Consider the following 19,986-nt stretch of genomic DNA (forward strand, 5'->3'; position numbering starts at 1 on the left):
GCATTGAACAGAGTAGTAACAAGAACACACCCCTGACGGACCCCAGAATCAACTGGGAAAAACACAGAGGTTCTGCATCCACTCTGCACAGCACTCACAGTACCAGTGTACAGGCCGCTCATGATATCCAGCAACCTCGAGGGGATCCCCCGAACTCTCAGGATGTTTCCACAGGGTAGCTCGATCAACTGAGTTGAACGCTTTATGAAAATCAACAAAGACTGCAAGAAACTCTGCCAATATTCACATTTGCACTCAATGAGAACCCTCAGTGCCAGGATGTGGTCAATGGTAGACTTCTTAGGCATAAAACCAAGTGCTCTGGTCGCTGGTAGATGAGCAAGTGATCATGGATCCTATTGAGGAAGACCCTAGCAAGGACCTTACCCGGCACCAAGAGCAGTGTTATCCCCCTGTAGTTGTTGCAATCCAGGCGATCACCTTTCCCTTTCCAGATAGGGATGACATGTCCCGTTCTCCAGTCAGTTGGGATGATGCCAGTCTCCCAAATCTTTGCTTCCATCATAATCCAACATATGATAGTCCAGAAGTTGGAGCATCTTTCAGCTAAATCAGTGTAAGGCCGGTTTCAAGCCTGAATTCAAACATCATTCACACTGTGCCAGTTTGTGTTGCCAGTCTAACTAGCCTGGGCATCTTTGTTATATTGGAGGTAGCTTGACAAACTTGTGGCTGGGTAGTGACTTGAACCTGGGACATAGCAGCTTTGAGGAGTCAACAGTGTCAACAACTGTGCCTTTCACCTCTCAGCTCTGTATATGACTTATTTACATTAAACTCTAATTTGTGAACATGACAATTGAGATATGGCCAGTTTTCAACACAGGAAAGGATAGCAAATACTCCACAATCAGCTTTACTAAAGAAACCAAACATCTAGAGGGTCCACAGTCATTAAGCAAAGTCATAGGCAAAGTCAGTCATAACCATAGTTCTGGGGACCCAGACCTACTGGCTGCCCATCTGGTCCCAGGCATTCCACAATATTACAAATTCCTGCTGTGCAGTCTAAGGATAAGATTACATCTTTACTTCTTTGGATTGCAAGGCTACAAACATCGGTTGTGTCATTTTGCTTGGGCAGTGTTGTGTTTCAGCTACAGTGTACTCCCTAATTTATGTTTATTTTCTTTTCTGCTGCCCTTTTTGTCATTTCAGACGCATTTTTTATGTGTTTTCATTATGTAAATTTTGGTAACACTGCTCTGTTGATTTATTATTTATTTTCTATGTATTATGTCTTGTTCTAACATGTTCCTGGTGCTTTGTAGGTGGAACCCCAAGAGGCACTACCACCTGATGAAGTTCCGCCCTTAGCCTATTTATTTGGTTTTGAGTGGCAGGTCCTTTAGTGGGTCATTGACCGTTACTGGAGGTTGTAAGTACTGCTATTTACTGGATTACAGGTGGAACTTGTTTGCTTTGGATTGCCTTTGCTGTTTATACTGGGTAAAACAGTAAATGTTTTAATGTAGAGGAAGGAAAGATGCATGTAGTCAAAAGGCAAGATAAGGTCAGAACTGAAAGTCAATCCTATCTTTTAAACAAATCTTAAACATAAATTAAAAATTCGTAGTTAGAAATGAGAGTAAGAAATCAACAAACAAAAGGAACAAAAAGTTTCAAAAGATTTAAATGTAAGTATTAACTGTAAAAACTCAGATTCCCTATAGGTATATGCAATGACCTTTAAATTGTCACTCTGATGACATTGCATGCAGTTTACCATCTGCAGAATTGTGGGACAATGTTACAGCGGGTGACGCCAAACATGCCAAAACTGCAGTGCCATAGGAAACAAAGGTGGCATTGTGGCATAATGGAAAAAATCTTACTTATACTAGAAACAAAAACTGAAAAAAAGTGTGATCCCTAAGTTCAAACACCATGTAAATCTATCCAGGAAATCCCATAAAAACCTTACTAAAATCCAGATCACAACACCATTATTTTGCCATTTTATGATTTTTGTAATTTTCAAAAAAATATCTTTCTTTATAAAGATCCTGCTTTGGCCTTGTCCATCTAAGCCAGAATTATTTTTGGATCCTTTCCCTTGAAGAGCATATTTGATATTTTTAGGGACATTAAAGTATATTTTGAACTTTTTAATTCAAAACCACTTTCAGGCCCATGTAGGCTACAGCCAGCCAGTAGAAGTTGAAGTTAGGCTGCTTGGGGTGAGACCTATTCCAGGCATCCTAGGGAAGGCCCTAGACTGTTTTTCTATTCACCCTTTCACTATTTGGAACACTCTTTTGCTGTATCATGACAGGCATGAGTAGCAGCTTGTCAATATAACAGCGGCACCAAGTGTCAAAGTAGGATACTGAGAGGAGAAACTGAATAAATGGAGGGTCAGAAGCAGTTCATAATGATTATCAAATTAGTATTTTTGTGCAAATGACTAACAAAGAGAGTTGCAATATGAACAGCTAATCAGCAAGTTTAATCAGGTTATGCTAAACTTAAGTTTTGACTCTTCAGCCTGGACTTAAATGTAGAGATCAATAAGGCATCTCTCACAGGTGCAGGCTGGTCATATGCTGTTCAATAACTAGTGCAGTCTGGATGCAACAAGGAATACTGATTCTAACCAAAAGTTCTATTTTATAGTAAGCCAGTGTAAAAGACAGATATGAATATTCTGTACACTGGTTCATATACTTGTTTTCTTTGTTTCAGTAATATCTGACTTTGATCACAGCCCAATAACACATGCTAGGCATACTTCCCTTTCAGGAAATATGGAGATATTAGGAGAAGTTTTAGACCATTCGTCTTGACAAAGACCACTTTTTTGATAAGTTAATGCAGAAATTACAAAGGGTTCCCACTATTAATGGTGCACAAACACATGATGGCCTCTTTGAGCGCTTCCCCATTGTTGATTTCAGCCCATCGACATTCAATCCTTTCATTGAGTGGTTCACCCTTGGTGATTTCAGCTCATGCGTACACTCCATCATTTCATCTAGTTTTCCCCTTTAGTGATATCAGCCCACAGAATCTCAATTATTTAGTTGTGTGGGTTGGGGTGTACCCATTAGTGATTTTTTCTGAAATGCTGCACAAAAATTTTATATACCTGCTAGATTCTGGCACCTTATGCTTTTCCCTGACTCCCACAATGCAGAGGAGAAATGCTATAAATCCACGCATGATCTTGCCCACTCACTTGAGGAGCACAACCAGATACTCTTGAATGCAGGAGGCAGGGTCTCAACGCATCAGAAACGAGGCTACTGTAGCAGACAATGAAACTTTGTGGCATTGTGATTGCATAGGAGGTTGATTAGCATGCTCCATATATGGATATTTCAGGGCGGCATTCCCATAAGCATATTTACAAGGTGATTACGAATTATAAAGGGCAAATTGCATAGAAATGTGAATACACTAAGTTTTATAATTTTTTATGTATGTACACATTTTTATGTTTTTTGCTATGTGTATATTTTCATGCTCAAATCCACGCAAAGTTTTATAAATAAAACCCCTGGCCTTACTGCTCTAAATTTTCCATTGGATACTCTGTTTTCTCACTATGCTAATAACATGAGTATTCACCAAATAATAAAAAAGTAAAAGATTCAAATAAATTTTCTTGTTTCAATGAAGGACACAATTAGGGTTTGCTCTCTCAGAGGAATTCATGCATACATGTAATACAACCCACTGCCATTCTTTTTAAAGCCGTATGCAACAACTATTTCCAACACATACTGTATAACGTGTTCGAAAATAAGTAACCCTCTTCTAAAAATTTCATCCCTTATAAAACAACGTTCAAACTTATTTGCAATAAAACCAAGGTGTCAGGACCAAAATCAATGTTTGTCCTGAATGAATATTGATAATAAAACATTGTGCATATAACAGCATTCAGACAATAAAAAATAATTAATTTAAAAGACTGTCATAATAGTTAATTAAGACAAAGGCGAACACTCAGTTAATGATAGAAGAGCTTGCCAGCCTCAATGATTTTATGGTCAGCTACAATAAATAACCTGCTGAGGCTGCTTAAGTGCTTTAAGCATTGAATTAGCGCTTGTCCCACTTTAGTTCTACCTGTTTTATAACTGTTACTATTTATCCATACACAACATCGTATTGTTTTAGTACTAATTAAACAATCTGTTGTCAAGTCATGTCTGTATATCTTCAAACCCAACTTGCAGTGTTAAACAAAATGCAGTCTCCTGCTTCAACTGTCCTTCTTCCGCCATTCATATGCAGTCACGATCTGAACAACACTAACTTAATGTGACACCCAAAATCTCCTTTTATTTTAATCCTGTCACTGCACAAATCAGGGGAGAAGCAGAAATGACCTGTAACACAACCCTTTTCTCAATTGAATGAATTAAAGGGCTTCTTTGGTCAGTTAAGCTAATTTTGTTGGTTGGTGTTTACATTTTTATGCTAGTGTCATTTGACTAGTGACAGTGAAAGAGAACACTGGTGCTCTTCCTGGAATGAGATTTCAAAAGCTGTGATATGCTTTAAGAACCCAATAGGAACCAACATTAAATGGGTGTCGGCCTGGTGCCCCAACTATTTTAATGCATTCTTATTGTTTCTCTAGGACATTTCCTTGATTGTGGGGCTTTTGAGATATGCAGAATCCACTTCTGTGTTTTAAAAATGTATTTCAAATGTTTTTGAAAATGTTTATATGATTATGTCTATTTTGGCGACATTTTGTTTTCATTATGGACATCACCATTTTGTGAAGTAAATGTCCTTTGGTTTTTATGACAACTGACCACAAGAGCACAGTGCACTCAAAATATTAACTTTGAATGTTGGTTTCTAATTTAGGTGTGATGAATGATAAGACACACAATGGTTACAAATATTCACTTGGTTATGGACAATGTTTCATCTCCTGGTTAGTACATTAAAAAACATAACCTACTGCAAATATTACTATATAACAAAGGTGAGTTTTTTTTAAAAAGAACTCCCAGAAATTATTTTCATTTCCTTAATATGCTGTATATCATTCCTTAACATATTTCCCTATGAGCATAAAGCCTGTCTTGTTTTATATTTACATTTTTTTTATTATTTTTTTAATTACTGCAAATGTGTAAAAGGTACACAATGAGGGTTTTAGAGTCACATACAGTAGCAAGTTGAAAGACCTTTACTTCCTTCTTCAGCTGTGCTCTAGCCCACCTTTTCCAGCCTTAACAACATTAAAACAGTGACCTCTAGCCACCAGCGTCATTTGACTAGTGACAGTGAAAGAGAACACTGGTGCTCTTCCTGGAATGAGATTTCAAAAGCTTTGATATGCTTTAAGAACCCAATAAATGGATATCAGCTTGGTGCCCCAACCATCTAAATGCATTCTTGTTTGTCTATTATTATTGATGGTCAAATATGACAAGTCTAACGTGAGAGGAAACCCATGTGCACCCATGAATATATTTTTATTACTCAAATTATAACAAGAAATATAAATAATAACAAAACCCCTCAAGAACAGCACAATGGAGACAGACTAAAGCCAACCAGTGACCATGAAGCCACTTAATGGAGCCAAGTGAACCATACAAATTTCATGGAAGGCTCTGGACATTCCTGTTTCCTGAGTCAGCCAGGTTTAGTCTGAGTTGAAAAGACCTGTGTATTTTGGTAGAAAACCTGTGCATTTAGGCTTTCATTTTTTAAAATTTTGCTTTGTTTTTATTTATTTTTTGATTATTTTTAATTTTTCTCTTTATGATGGTGACATCATTGTACTGTCATTTTGTGGTCTAGCTTCTGTATTGTCACTGCCTTTTTGTGTCAGTACTTGAATGGACGTAACCATATTCTTTGCCATTGTGACACTTGTTGCTGATCATATAATAATGTAGTCACATGACACACTACAGGTATATCTTAACGTTCAGCATATAAAATATCAAGATATCAATTAATAAGAACCCGGGCTTTGGGTTCTTTTTGGTAAAAAAACAAACATTGAGACTTTAATTTCACTTTAGATTCATGATTCTGGTTTTGCTGATTCAATTTTGTTTGTTTCCCTGGCTTTTCCAACCACTGCCTAATTGATTATGCTTTGATGGGCTTCTTTTTTCACATCTATTTCTGTGTCTTTTTCTCCATCATACCTTCAGACACCAGCTCATAACTTGAGTGAGTCTTTCTCTTGAGCCTAGTGGAAAAGCAGCCTATGATCACCCATGTGAGGCAAAATGGCCAGTCTTTCTCAAAATGGTCCAGTTTATCATGTTTTCAGTATCTCTAAAATGGCATATTGGGCTGCACATTGGCCCAGTTACTAATGCTGCTGCCTCATAGCTCCACAGGACTCAGTACAATTTGCTGTCTGGGTGGATTTTGCATCTTTTTCTAACGTTTTCATACAGAGCCATCCTTAGCAATTGTGGGACCAAATCTGGACCATTTTGACAGGGCCTCCTGGATTTAAATTATTTAGGATTAGGCATCAAAAAATATACATTGTTGGATTTTATTAAAAGCAAAATAATTTGATGATTGTTACATTTGCAGTAATTTAAAAAAAACCAATTAAAATAGAAATATAAAATGCAGAACCAATTATTACATATAGTATAACTGAAACAAGTAATAAAAATAAACAAAAAAAATAAATAAATAAAAACAGGAAAACTCAAACAGCAGACTCCTTGCAACTCACCCGACACTTGATGGACAACAGTTTATAAGAATCTGAAAATACTGAACAAGGTAGGGAGTGCTTTACTTTAGTGGGAGAACGGAATGTGGAAAGTTTCTTTTTATTAACATGGGTATTCATCACCTCCACACAATAAATACGAGAAGCTGATCTCTGCTGTGTGCCATGCAGATGAGGCAGAGGATGCAGCACACAGGCCAACAGTACTTGTGAACAATGACCACAAACTGATCTTAATCTATACTGTTCTTGTTGACAGACGGTAAAACACTGAACATTAGTTTTTGGCTACATACTCTGAGTGCAGAAAATACTCAGACCCCTTCACTTTATGCACACTTTATTTTGTTGTAGATTTAATTTTAAATTTATACATTTTCCATTTTCCCTATCAATCTACACTCAATAACCCATAATGACAAAGTGAAAACATGTTATGTGAAAGGCTTGTAAAAGTATTAAAAATCAAAACCTGAAATATCCACTTTCCTGTAAGTATTCAGACCCTTTGCTGTGGCACTCCAAATTGTGGTCAGGTGCATCCTGTTTGCTTTAATTATCCTTAAGGTGTGTCTAAAACTTGATTGGAGTTTACCTGTAGCAAACTGAATTGATTGGACATAGTCTAGCAAGGCACACCCCTGTGCATATAAGGTTCCACAATTCACAACGCATGTCTGGACAGCAACCAAGCAGTAAATTCCAAGAAACATTGTAGGTGTCTGTGATAAAACTGTGGTGAGGCACAGATCAGGGAAAGGGGACAGAACCACTTCTAAAGGTGGTGGATGTTCCCAGGTGCACAGTGGCCTTGATAATAGTTAAAGGGAAGATATATGGAACCACCAGGACTCTTTCTACTGCTGGCTGTTCGTCCAAACTGAGTAAATGGGCAAGAAAAGCCTTGGTCAAGAAGGTGACCAAGGACCCATTGGTCAAACAGAGCTTCAGAAATCCCCTCCTGAGATGAGAGCACCTGTTGGAAGGATGAATGTTTCAGCAGCACTTCAGTGGTCAGGCGTCTATTGTAGAGTGGCTAGACAGAAGCCACTATTGAGTAAAAGCTTTCTTAAATGTCATTTAAAAAACTCTAAGAGCCTGAGGAAAAAGATTTAACATAACATGTAACTCTTTGAATAGAAAAACATGTGACTCTTTGAATAGAACTCAAAGTGCTTTGCCTAGTGAAGACAAGACACAGCTCATCACCTGTCTAATACCATCACTAAAGTCAGGGGTCCTCAATCACAGTCCTGGAGGGCCACAGTGGCTTCAGGTTTTTGTTCTGACCTGGTTGCATAATTAGAAAGCAATTCTTGTCAATAATTTAATTTCATGGCTTGTTAGTGCTTTAACTCAGTCATGTCAGGTCATTCTTGTATCCGAGATTTTCTTCCCCTTTCTAAGGATATCATCCAAATGATTTGAAGGCTAAAATGGACGAGTAATTCTCAGGTCTTCACTTTTTTCTCTTCAATTTCCTTCCAAGTATTTAATTAAACCCAATAGTGCATGATAAATACACACAAGTGGAAATGGTAATAAGTGCTTCGTATTAAGCAATCGGGGTGGAGCAAAAACCTGCAGCCACTGCGGCCCTCCAGGACCGTGATTGAGGACCTCTGACTAAAGTGAAGCATCATGCTATGGGAGTGCTTCTAAACTGCAGGGACTGCGAGACTGGTCAGAATTGAGGGAAGGATGAATGTAGCCAAATACAGAGGGGTCACTGAACAGAACCTGCTTCAGAGAGGCTCGCCTTTCAGTATGACAATGACCAAAAGCATACATCCAAGACAATGCTGCAGTGGCTTTCGGTCAGGTCTCTGAGTAGTCCTTGAGTAGTCCAGCTACAACTCAGATTTAAACCTCACAGAACATGTGTGGAGAGACCAGAGGATGGCAATTTACAGATACTTCCCATCTAATCTAATAGAGCTAGAAAGGATCTACCAGGACAAGTGGGTTAAACTGCCCAAATCCAGGTGTGCAAAGCTTTACCCAAGAAGACACAAAGTTTTAATTGATGCCAAAGGGGCTTCTACAGTGTACTTAATTAAAGATCTGGATATTTACAGTGTATGAGCTAGAGATTTCAGATTTTGATTTTTAATGAATTTGCAAAACTTTCTGAAAACATTTTGTATTTATGGGTTATTGAGTGTGGATTATAGGGCAAAATGGCAGATTTATTCATTAAAAATAAAACTTACAACACAATAAAGTGTGCAAAAAGTGGATGGGTCTGGATACTTTCTGAATCAACTATAATTAGACATTGTTCTCAATTCTTCTGTAGGGCATCTCTCACCTCTTAAAGCTGGTGATAGCAAGCCTACTGCATGCTCCATTGGGTCAGTTAGGTTCCACTTCACTTAAGGTCAGCTCTGCTTGTGTTTTTTATTCAGTTATACCAGTTGTCCCTCATAGATCCTCAAGACCTGCATGTTAGATTAACGTTGAGCTCTAAATTGGCCCCGTTTGAGTGGGTGTAGGTGGTTGTGTCCATGAACGTACCTCACTCGGAGTTGGTTCCAGCTTTCCGACTAGTGCTGCAGGGATAGCCCCTGTTCTCTGTCACACTTAATTAGATAAAGCCAGTTCATGGATAAACACATAAAGGTCAAACGTTGATTTTTCACAAGACATGGGATGGTAGTTCACTGTTGTATTTGGAGTTCATCTATATTGAAGTAGCCCATCTTTTGCTGCCACGCCTGTCCAGCCTCACTTATTTTTTCCATCGTCAGCAGTAATCCGCAGCTCCAACTGTCATCACTGGCTGTCTGCTAAACCTCCTTATATCCTTCACACATTTTTTTTTGTAACACTCTTTCTTCAGCAAACTCAGAAAGACATTCATCACAGACAAGATCTGTCTCCAGCACCTTTGTTCATACCTTTTTCAATTTTCTCTTTGCTCATGTCCTTAAGACCTTAAAATGTATAATATTGCACTAAAATAGTCAAGAATGTTAGTTGTAACCTGCACTCTCGCAACACCAGGACACAGTTTCAACTCTCAGCAGTGTGGGGTTTTCTTTCCCTCCATGTGTTCATGTGCTTTCCTCCAGAGACTCTGACTCTGTGAGTTTCCATGTATGCTGTTGTGCTGCCACACTATCTAGAGAGGGGTTATCTGCAGTGCCGGTGCTAAGTTATTTTGTGCCCTAGGCTAAGCTTATTAGAGCGCCAACTGACTGTTTGGTAGCTAACCCATGCGGCTAGCCCTCCACACCCCCATGATCTGTGCCCTAGGCGAATGCCTAATTTGCCTTAATGGTGGTGCTGGCCCTGGTCCAAAATAACCACTGGACCAAATAAATGCTGGAATGGAAATGAATGGGTTTTATAAAATAATTAATAAATAGAGATACAGTCTCAAACTTCCTTAATCAGATTCACAGGAGACTGAAGCCTATCATTGCAGACAAGATGCCAGTCTATCACAGGCCAAACTTAAACACACACTCATTCACACTGGAGCTAGTTTTGAGTCACCCCACCTAATTTACACATCTTTGAGGATGTGGGCAGAAAGCTGCAATATCCAAAGGGAAACCAATTAAACCAGGAGGGATCAGCGCTAACCACGGAACCACCCTGCTGCCCCATAATTAAATATATTCATGTTTAACACCATTCCATTGTGAACATAGTAAGTAGCAAATATATTTATATATTTACTACTTATTTAACTTACACATTTATTGACGCCATTCCCAGAAGTGTACTAAAGATAGGAACAAACTCTTAAAGCGATGCCACCATGTCGTAGGAACCATGCGGACACTCGCTTATACTTTGCCAAATGACGGCCCATATCACGTCTTTTGGATGTGGTAAGAAGAAACAACAGGTCAGGTATGTGCAGTAACAGGAGTCGAAATGAAGTCCAAAAAACTGTGAGGCAGCAGCAAAATCTAATGTGACACGTAATCATTAAACATCTTAAAATAAATAATACGTACCATCCAACTTATAATTAAACACTTATAATAATGGTATGGAAAGCAGTCCTTAAAAGGCGCTATACTGTACTGTACTAAAACAATTCAAATATTAAAGTGAAAATGTGTCTTTATATGTTTTGCAAAATAAAATTCAGTATTTGCTAATATTTTCATTAACAGATGTAGTTTTCTTTAACAACTAATCCCGTACTAAAAATGATTGACTCACCCTTCGGTCTCAATGCCATGTGCACTGTAGCGCGTCTGTCCGAGTCAGATTTCAGTCTTTTTGTCTGCAGTTTACGTTTCTTTTCCCCCGTCTGAAAATAAGGAATTAGCATTCTGGAAGGTGACTGGGGTACAAGATGAGATGAGCGAATCAATCGGTCTTAGCTTCATATAGCACCGTTCACACATTTTTCAAAGCGCCCCAAAAATTAAACACAGATATTTTGTGCGAAAGTGAACCATAATGGATAGACTTTTTTTCCTCTTTAACCCCGCAGACTACAGCAGAAAATAAAGTTTAAATCTTTTCATGTGACACAAAGATTAAAAGATATTTAAAATTAAAAAAGACATGGTGTACTTAAACATGGCCAAATATTTATATTTGTCAGAATGCGAAACAAGGCTGATAAAAGTCCTAATGTGTTTGTTATTATATAAACAACAAAAAAAAAATCTTATTCGTGATGACAGATTTAGAAATGACACTAGTGTTTCAAAATAGCGCTGCGGGCAACACTTAAAAAGGGCTGCTTGGGATTCCTGACACGTGAGATTGGGCTGTAAGGCGTTGAAGCGTATTCCTCTCCACACACTTGACTCAAGAAAACAGCAGCAGCAGCAGGAGGAGGAGAGTAACATTTATCACAAAAGTGCGTCTCCACTGTCTCCTTGTACCAGCACAGAGAGTTGCCCAGAGCTGACGAGTGAGCGTCTCGGACGGGTCGGGGTGCACGTCGCCTACTTCACCCCAAGGGGGCTCGCCTGCTCGCCCAGCGGCCGCTTTAATACGCGCTCTCTGATCAAACCCGAGCAGTCGGCGCAGCACGCCAGTGCCTACACTCAACTTTCTTCTGGGATTTGCTTTACCGTGAATGGGAGCCAAGATGGATGTAATGCTCAGGATTGCGTTTCTGTCCGCGCTTTACCTAAGAGCGACAGGAGACTTTGACGGCAGGTAAGGGAGCCGAGGCGCCAGCTCTTGGAGATTAGGCAAAAGGCTTGTCACGTAACCTCCAGGAACGCTTCTTTCCAACACGACAGGGGCTGTCAAGAATCTAAAGGTTAATTTCGAGCAGGTTTATCATTAGCTGAAATTGCGAGATATCGCAGTGTTACTTACTTCGCGTTTGAACCGGTAGATTGACCCTCGTGCCCGAGCAGCGGAGTTCACCTGTGTGAAAGTTTGGAATAATACCAAATAAATACATAAATAAATACTGACACCCACGACGAAATAACTCATTTCACGAGTGTGTGTTTAAGTCTTGTTCTGTATTTTCTGTGGACACACTGATATTGTTGCACGGTGAAAAAGTCATCGCCGCGGAACCAACACCTGCCCAAAGGAACCGCGACCCCCTTAAAGGCTCGCTCGGCGTGGTAGTCGCTTTTTGGACGTGAAGAACTGGGTATTTCAATTAAAATGCTTTCCTTTTTTATTTTACTGCTTCAAGTTAGAACTCACACAGCGTTTTAATATAAAAAAAGTTTTATTTTGTGTCTTGCAGGGTGTTGTTTAAGGATTAACACTGAAGTTCTGTAGTTAATCTGTTGCAAAACGCTTCCAGGATTCCTGTCTGAGTAGTTTGTTTTGTAAGCTATTCGCTACATTAAAAAGTGCTAGTCTAGTTCTTTGTAGACATTTGTTTAGTAAGCTAAATGGATTTACAGCTGGTGAATCTTGCACTTTGCTGACAGCATTTCTGGCTTGCTGTTACGGTATCTGCTTATTTCCTATTGGATTTGTAGTACGGGCAATGTACATTATTTGCAATTAGAAGTGTATAGCTGGAGCCATTCTTTGGCAATAAACACTCTTAGGGGTTACTTTAACACTGTAAGACATAATTTAACATTGCTGATTTTTACTCTGTAAATTCTTTAAAAATACAACAGGCTTACATTCCCTCTTCTCCCTTACACTTGGAGGAGCCGACTTTCTGTGACTAATAATTCAAGTTCAAACTTGAAACAGGTGAAATGGTTGAAAGCTATTGGAAAAAAAAGTGCTAAAGTACATGAATTTACTGGAGGTATGACTCAGTTAAGAAATTTGTCAACACTGGCCAAGTGTTTATGGTGTCAAAATTAGCTGCTCTCGTTATTGAAAGTATTGGTGTGTGATTTACTGTACTAATCCTAAAGCATGATGGATCAGTAGGATCACTTGGAATTATGTATACAAATTAGCATGGAGGAAAACGATATGTTTCTGTCTCTTGTGGTGGAGGCTGGCTTTTTCTTTGTGTTTTGTCAACTTGGGCAGTGGGGCAAAAAAAAAAAATCAACTCCGTTTTTACTGTGTTTTGGTGCCTCTCTGTCATTCTTATCCTTAATTTTGTTTGCTCATCTTGGCCAAACTTAGAAAGCCCTGCCTGTGGCACTGTTTGTAAATGCATCAGCTACACACGTTGTGCACTATTTCCATTCTCCTTACACTGGTGATTATTAAGAGACCAAAATTAAGACATGCTTCAAAATGTGCACTCATTTGTTTGTTTTTTTTTTCCTGTGGAGGTCACTTGTTGGTATCACTGGTCTTCTAGGTAATTTGTACATATTTCATGTCTCTAATTTTTTTTTTTTTTTAATTAGAGCGATGTCATTCTGATTTAAATTGGCTGATTTGAGCGTATTTATCTATTCAGTTTTCCATCCATTAATTTACTAACGATCTCATATCTTTTAATTCAGCACTGCCTTGTGAATATTAAAATGAATATCACTTTACAGAACTGTCAGACCTCAAGCTGGTTTTTGTTTTGTGTGTGTCTGCTGTTGTGGATGAGGTATTCTGTCTTGGTTTGTAGCCTTTTGCTTTATAGTGGGTGTAGATGCATCAGTGCAAGGACTTGGTAGTACTGATATAGAAAACCAGTAGTCACTCTGAAACTGAGCATGTATAATTCCTCCAAAAGCTCTTTGTAGTAGGCAGAAAAGTAATGAAATTCAAAATGAACTTTTATAATATTTAGGTACTCCTTTCTTGAAGCTGCTGTTTCAGGTACGTAGTCCCAGCAATTTAGGGTGCAAACTGGCAGCCCTCTCTGGACGACACTCCAGTCTGTCACAGGTTGTTTTTCCTCATCCACTGACTTTAGGACAGTGTAACCTAAGGAGGTGCTTTAGGATACAAGAGTAAACCAGAGTATCTGTCAAAGATCCCCATGAAGACAGGAAAAACATGCAAACGCCTAAAGCCAGTGGCTGGTCTGGAAATGTAACTCAGATACTTTGAACTATCTAGAAGCAGTGTGGAAGCAATTGTGCTGTCTACATTTGCATATTTCATCTGTTCCACTGTTTAACTTACAGTAAAGGGTTATGGACAACTGGACAAGACTGGACCACTGACAGGATGCCATTCCATCATAAGGATCCACCAGAACTCACAAGGCACTTACCCAATACAGAAACCTTTTTTCAGGAATGAGGGACATTTTAGAAACTCGGACTTTCGTAGCATTCTCACTGCAGGAATTTGGGTCTTTTTGTAGGTCCTGGTACTTTTTAGCTTCAGCTCCCGCAAGGTATGTACGTTTTGTTCAACCAGGAACCATCATCATTGAATTGTGCTGATTGGTTGACCACAAACACCGGCTGGCAACATCTTACAAATATACAGTATTAGTAGTTTGAACTTTGGAGAGTTATTGGTGAAAATGGAGCACCACACTTTGCATCGCATCTCTTTTCATAGCCACCTTTTCAGGGTGGTGCACCTTGCACTGGACTGAAGGAATAATCTTCCCCGCAAAGTTCTGAGTGCTTTGGAGCAGTAGGGTGCAGGGGGTCAGAACCCCTGATAACACTGCACTTCACACCAGAATACTCTTCATAACCATCCATCCATCCATTTTCCAACCCGCTGAATCCGAACACCGGGTCATGGAGGTCTGCTGGAGCCAATCCCAGCCAGCACAGGGCACAAGGCAGGAACCAATTCCAGGCAGGGTGCCAACCCACTGCAGTTTTCATAACAACCTCCTTGATACTCTTTGCCATACTCCATTTCGAAGCGGGGGGGGATGGGGGTCGTCAGGTCACCTGTTAACTCCCAACTACTTAACTCACTTTGTATGCCACATATTTTGCATAAAGGTTACAGTTCATGTTGTGTACTGGGAATGCAACACATGAAAGTAGCCACAGACCACAAGTGGCCTAGAGGTTCCTGCGGTGGGAGAACACCTATAAAGTTATGTTAGGCCAGTTTAATGTTTTATTTACTTTAAGTGGTATTTGTAATGTGGAAAAGAAGTGGAATACCTGGCGAAAAACCTCACGACCCAGTGAAAACAAGTTCATTGTGTATAGACAGTGACCAGGTTAGAAATGAAGTCCAGATCCCAGCAGCTATGAGGCATTTTCACATGCCACTGTGCTGCCCCACATGCAATGCCAATATTTGGTTGTGAAAATGACTTTGGGTTGTTGTTTGCATGATGTAAATCAAGTTCGTGACACTGAGTGACATTCCTTGTTGGTGGTGGTGCTCACCACATACGTCCTCCATTCTTTTTCACCACATAAATTGAAACTGCTGCTTTCAACCTTAAATTAACTTTGCTTTGCCGTAGGCTGATATATGATTGAAATCAAAATGAAAACATGGCATATGCCAGCAGAGAATATGTAAATATTGAAACACTTACAAGGTTACATCAAGGTCAGAGCTTCATATGAAAAGTACAAGTTGAACAAGTCACGCAGCAAAAAGGGCTCATAGTAATTTAAATACAACACATAAATATTGCCTATTAGAATATTTCAATACTCGTGTAGTAGAAGTTTAGATTACCTTTCAATATACAGCCTATGTATGTATGTATGTATGTATGTATGTATGTATGTATTTATTTATTTAAAGTCTGTGCATGTGGAGTAACACCAGATGCACTGAACTGGCTCTGCTGCCTTGAGCTAACTCTTCTGTGGATGCTGGTCAAGTCATGTTAGGCAGCAGAGCCCTTGTTGTGTTTTTATCTAACATCTGCTGACGATCTGTGCAGTTATATTCTTGTGTGGAGAGGTGCTCCATAATAAGGGAAAATATCCCACTCAAGATGTACTTAATCATTACCTGTTCACTGACTTCATCAAAATTGTCAGTAGTGCACAACTAATGGCAAAGAGCATTTACTAGTGTGTTCCTATAATTGTTTTCTTAAATGTTAGAACTTTCTCAAACCTGGTTAATTCAATGCATGGGAACTACCTTTGCAGTGGATACTAGTCCTTCACTGAGCCCAGGCAGTTAAAGAAGAGTTGTCCATTATTTGGGGATGTGAGGGGCAAAAACCAAAACACATGGAGAAAAATGATGCAACCATGGGGAGAACATGTAAACTCCATGTAAACAATGACCAAACAGGGGATTTGAACCCATCAAGACCATTTATCTATCTACAAAGTTAGCTGACTCACTTACTCACTCACTTATCAACAAAAACAATGTCTCCAGTTTAGTTAAAAAGCTGAAATTTGGCTGAAATCTCATAAGAAAGAACATGTTGATATACAGTATCAGTATTTGGGGTTAATCCTGCCCTGAACAACTAACTAGTCAAAAATGCCTTGATGGATTTGATTGAAATTTGATAAATGAAAAATAGCTAAAACTATAAGTTTGTTGTCAATTACATTTTTGCTGACTTAAATGCTCTGACTAGCTATGCAAAAAACACCAGTAACCAATAGGATGGGTGGATGACTGCAGATGGAGCAGTGTTCTGGACAAGAGGAAAGAGATTTGATTACATTTTGAAATGGAGAGAGGAAATTTGGCGAAGCTCAAGGAAGATGCTTGATGGCTAGCAAGTGATGTGTTTGGTTTTTTTTTTTTTTTGCTGTCAACTACTGGCAACTGCCATCGACCTCCAGCCCATGGTCACAGTGCTGAAAATTACAGGGATTGACCCTTACAAGGGAGACCACCAGCTACACATGTTTACTATTGAAATGCTTCAATAACGCAGTACCACAACATCGGTCTTGGATAGTGATGTCTGAATTTGTAATGGGGAAGCTGCAGAAGGTGGTTTCCAATGCTTGAAGCTACTGCTCCTTGCTCATCAGTGTAACACAGAGAGAATCTGGACTTTTATGCAAAGCTGTGCTAAAAGTTGCTATACATATACATTCACATCTGTAGACTTTAAAGGGGGACTACATACAACTGATGAAAAACACAAAAAGAAATGCTGTACTTGAGTGAATGCCATAAACAAACGAAAACCATAAGCATCTAATAATGATATGTACTCAGATTTTACTTTATTCCTACTGATTACCTGTTTCAATTGAAAATTATATTGTTCTGTAAAATTGTCTTTTACAATGACAATTAACTAAACTATGTCATTAAGAAAAGCAAGAACCAATCTAAAGCAAGATTGTTTTACTAATGATTATACTAATGATGTATAGTATGTTCAAGAGTAAATGCTCCAGTAACCTAATAGTATTACTGTTACATAACTGATGCCTTTATCCAAGGTGACTATCAAAATTAAGACACAATTGGTTACATTTCTTTTGTTTTTCCAGTTGACGCACAGGCAGGTGAAGTGACTTGCTCATGGGTACAGAGAGTCAGTAGCAGTTGTTTGAACCCACAACCGCAGTGTTTGAATTCCTAGGTCAAAGCCTTTACTACAACATACTACCTGTCGATAATATTAGCTCTTGGTTTAAAAAAAAAAAAAAAAAAAAAAAAAAACCTTCAAATATTGTTTGCACAAAACGAGTTAATTGCTTAGTACTTCTGAAACATCCAATTAACCAATGGCACTATAACCGAGGACCATTTTCTTATGAAATGTCTTGGTCGAAGCCAGGTGACACAGCTGGTTTCTACATATAGCATATTTTCATTCAAACAGTGTAGCTCAGTTATTTGCAATTTTTAATAGAAAAGTTACAGAGAAAAAAAATGAATAAAAACAAATACAAATAAGCAAGCAAAATGAAAAATGAAGCAGTCGCTTTTTAAATTCCGCATGGCTTAAAGCCCTATTACCTACACGCCATTTTTAGGTCTCTACTTGTTATAGTAGTAGCTGACAGAGTCTGATGCTCAAAGGGGACAGTTAGTCAAAAAGTGCAGCTCATGTGATGCCGGAACAAATAAACATCTCAGGGTTTCAAGTTCAAAAGACCACCCAACCCCTGGGCATTCCACAATACATAAATGTGATAAAGGTCTATAAATGTGATAAAGGTCTATAAAGACATAGGATGCTAGATTTTAAAGTGTCAGTTTTAAAGATTGTCATCCATTCCATCAGAAGTGCAAGTAATTTTCAGAATGTCCTTTTATGAATTATTTCAATGTCTGTCAAATAATACACCATAACTTAACTACATTGCCAAATTTTCATAGAAGAGTAGACAGCCATATGTAAGATTTTCCACCTGCCAGGATTTTTCTAAACTTTAAACATTACATGATAGTCAAGTCCTTCCTTTGCTTTCTTTCATGGGTGGTGAAATGGATAGCTTTAGTCCTGCTGCTTTACAGCCCCAAGTATCTTGGGATCAAATTCCAGGCGGGCCTCCGTCTTGTATGGAGTTTGCACGTTCCTATTGTGTCTGCCAACATTTTCTCCTCCCACATCCTAAAGACATGTAGGTTAGGCTCACTGGAGGCTCTTAATTGGCCCATTGTCAGTGAGAATGACTTGTAAGGACTGGTGAACCAACCAGGCTTTGTTCATGTTTGTTTAGGCCATTTGCCATTGGCTCATGTCAACCGTAAAACAGAATTAAGCAAGTAACTAAATTCATGGATAGATATAGCCTTTTTGTACTTTAATAAAAAATATTAGACGTAACGATGAATTACCGCTGAGACTTCCTCTAGCAGAGTTTCATCTTTCAGACTGCCAGTATAAAATAGCAGGTCAGCCTGAATATCTTCAGTCTCCATGGTTTGTTTTTCTGTATTGTGGCAAGCGACTGGGGGTGGTACCCAGCCAGGACGCCGGAAGGACCGGAGGAGGGAATATGCCTCCAGACCATTAAGGGGCAACCGTCCTGGTGGCTATGGGGACCATGGGAAAGGAGCTTGGAAGCTCAACCCTATAGGGGCCTGTGGTCTCCACCAGGGGTGCGCCCTGATGCCTGAGGAGCCCTTGCCCTCAGCATTTCCGCCACACTCTGAAGTGGTGGGGGGAAGAAGACCAGGGACACCCGGAGTGCTTCCAGGTGCACAGCCGGCACTTCCACCACATCGGGGAGTGCCAGCAGGCGCTCATTGGGAGGTGCCTGGAGCACATCTGGGTGGGTATAAAAGGGGCCGCCTCCCTCCATTCGATGGCTGGAGTTGGGAGGAAGAGAGACAGAGCTCGGGAGGAGAGGAGTGGAGATGGACCTGAAGAGAGAAAATGCATTGTGAGGCCTGGACTTTGGGGGAGTATTGGGTTGTGTGGCTACACTGTAAATAAAATATGTAGAAAATGGAATATGTAGAATAAACGTGTTGGGTTTTGTACCTATGGTCACCTTCCACAGTTTTATATATATATAATATAAAATGCTGTCACTTCTGGCTTCATAGATTACAGTGAACAGCTTGATTCCAAACCAGCTTTCAATGTACCACAATGCAATATTTAACTGTTCAGCTGAAACATTCTTTGCTTCCAGAAGCATTACACTTGACCACCCCAGCCTCTACAAAATAATTCTCTTTGTAGAAATGAAAAAGTTTATTTTTTTATTGATTTGATTTTTCATCTTTAAATACAATATTGTTTTTTTTTTGGGGGGGGGAACCCTGCCTTAAAATATACAAAATTCAGGAAAAAAATGTGCACGCTTTGTAAGACCTCTGATCCCATTTTATTCTTAAATGGGTTTGGAAAATAAATTGAATGGCTTAGTTAAAAGTAAATCAAAGTTTGACAATGTGTGTGGTTATTAATATATATTGCTGTCCATTTAAACACTTAATAAAAATAGCCCATCTGTTATTAAACCAACTTAATCCAGTTAAAAGTTGCAGGGGTTAGAGCCCACTGTGTCAGAGTACTAGCCCATAGGAGGACCCAGTTGCTTCTCACACACACACATTAGTACTTGTACACTCATGTGGCA

General features: G+C 39.2%; 1 protein-coding gene across 4 annotated transcripts in view; it reads left to right on the top strand.

Annotated features, from left to right (window-relative positions):
• Positions 1-11,467: 11,467 nt before the first annotated feature.
• Positions 11,468-19,986, top strand: part of npnta (nephronectin a) — a 160,330-nt gene continuing 151,811 nt past the window's right edge. The window contains exon 1 of one of the 4 annotated variants that reach the window (XM_028805193.2): positions 11,468-11,842. In XM_028805193.2, coding sequence (XP_028661026.1) covers positions 11,760-11,842 — 83 coding nt within the window. In that variant the 5' untranslated portion in view covers positions 11,468-11,759. The remainder of the gene's footprint in view (positions 11,843-19,986) is intronic. The other 3 variants (XM_028805194.2, XM_028805195.2, XM_028805196.2) reach the window with 3 other exon arrangements.

Source organism: Erpetoichthys calabaricus, chromosome 7 (assembly GCF_900747795.2).
Source record: "Erpetoichthys calabaricus chromosome 7, fErpCal1.3, whole genome shotgun sequence".
Classification (NCBI taxonomy): domain Eukaryota; kingdom Metazoa; phylum Chordata; class Cladistia; order Polypteriformes; family Polypteridae; genus Erpetoichthys; species Erpetoichthys calabaricus.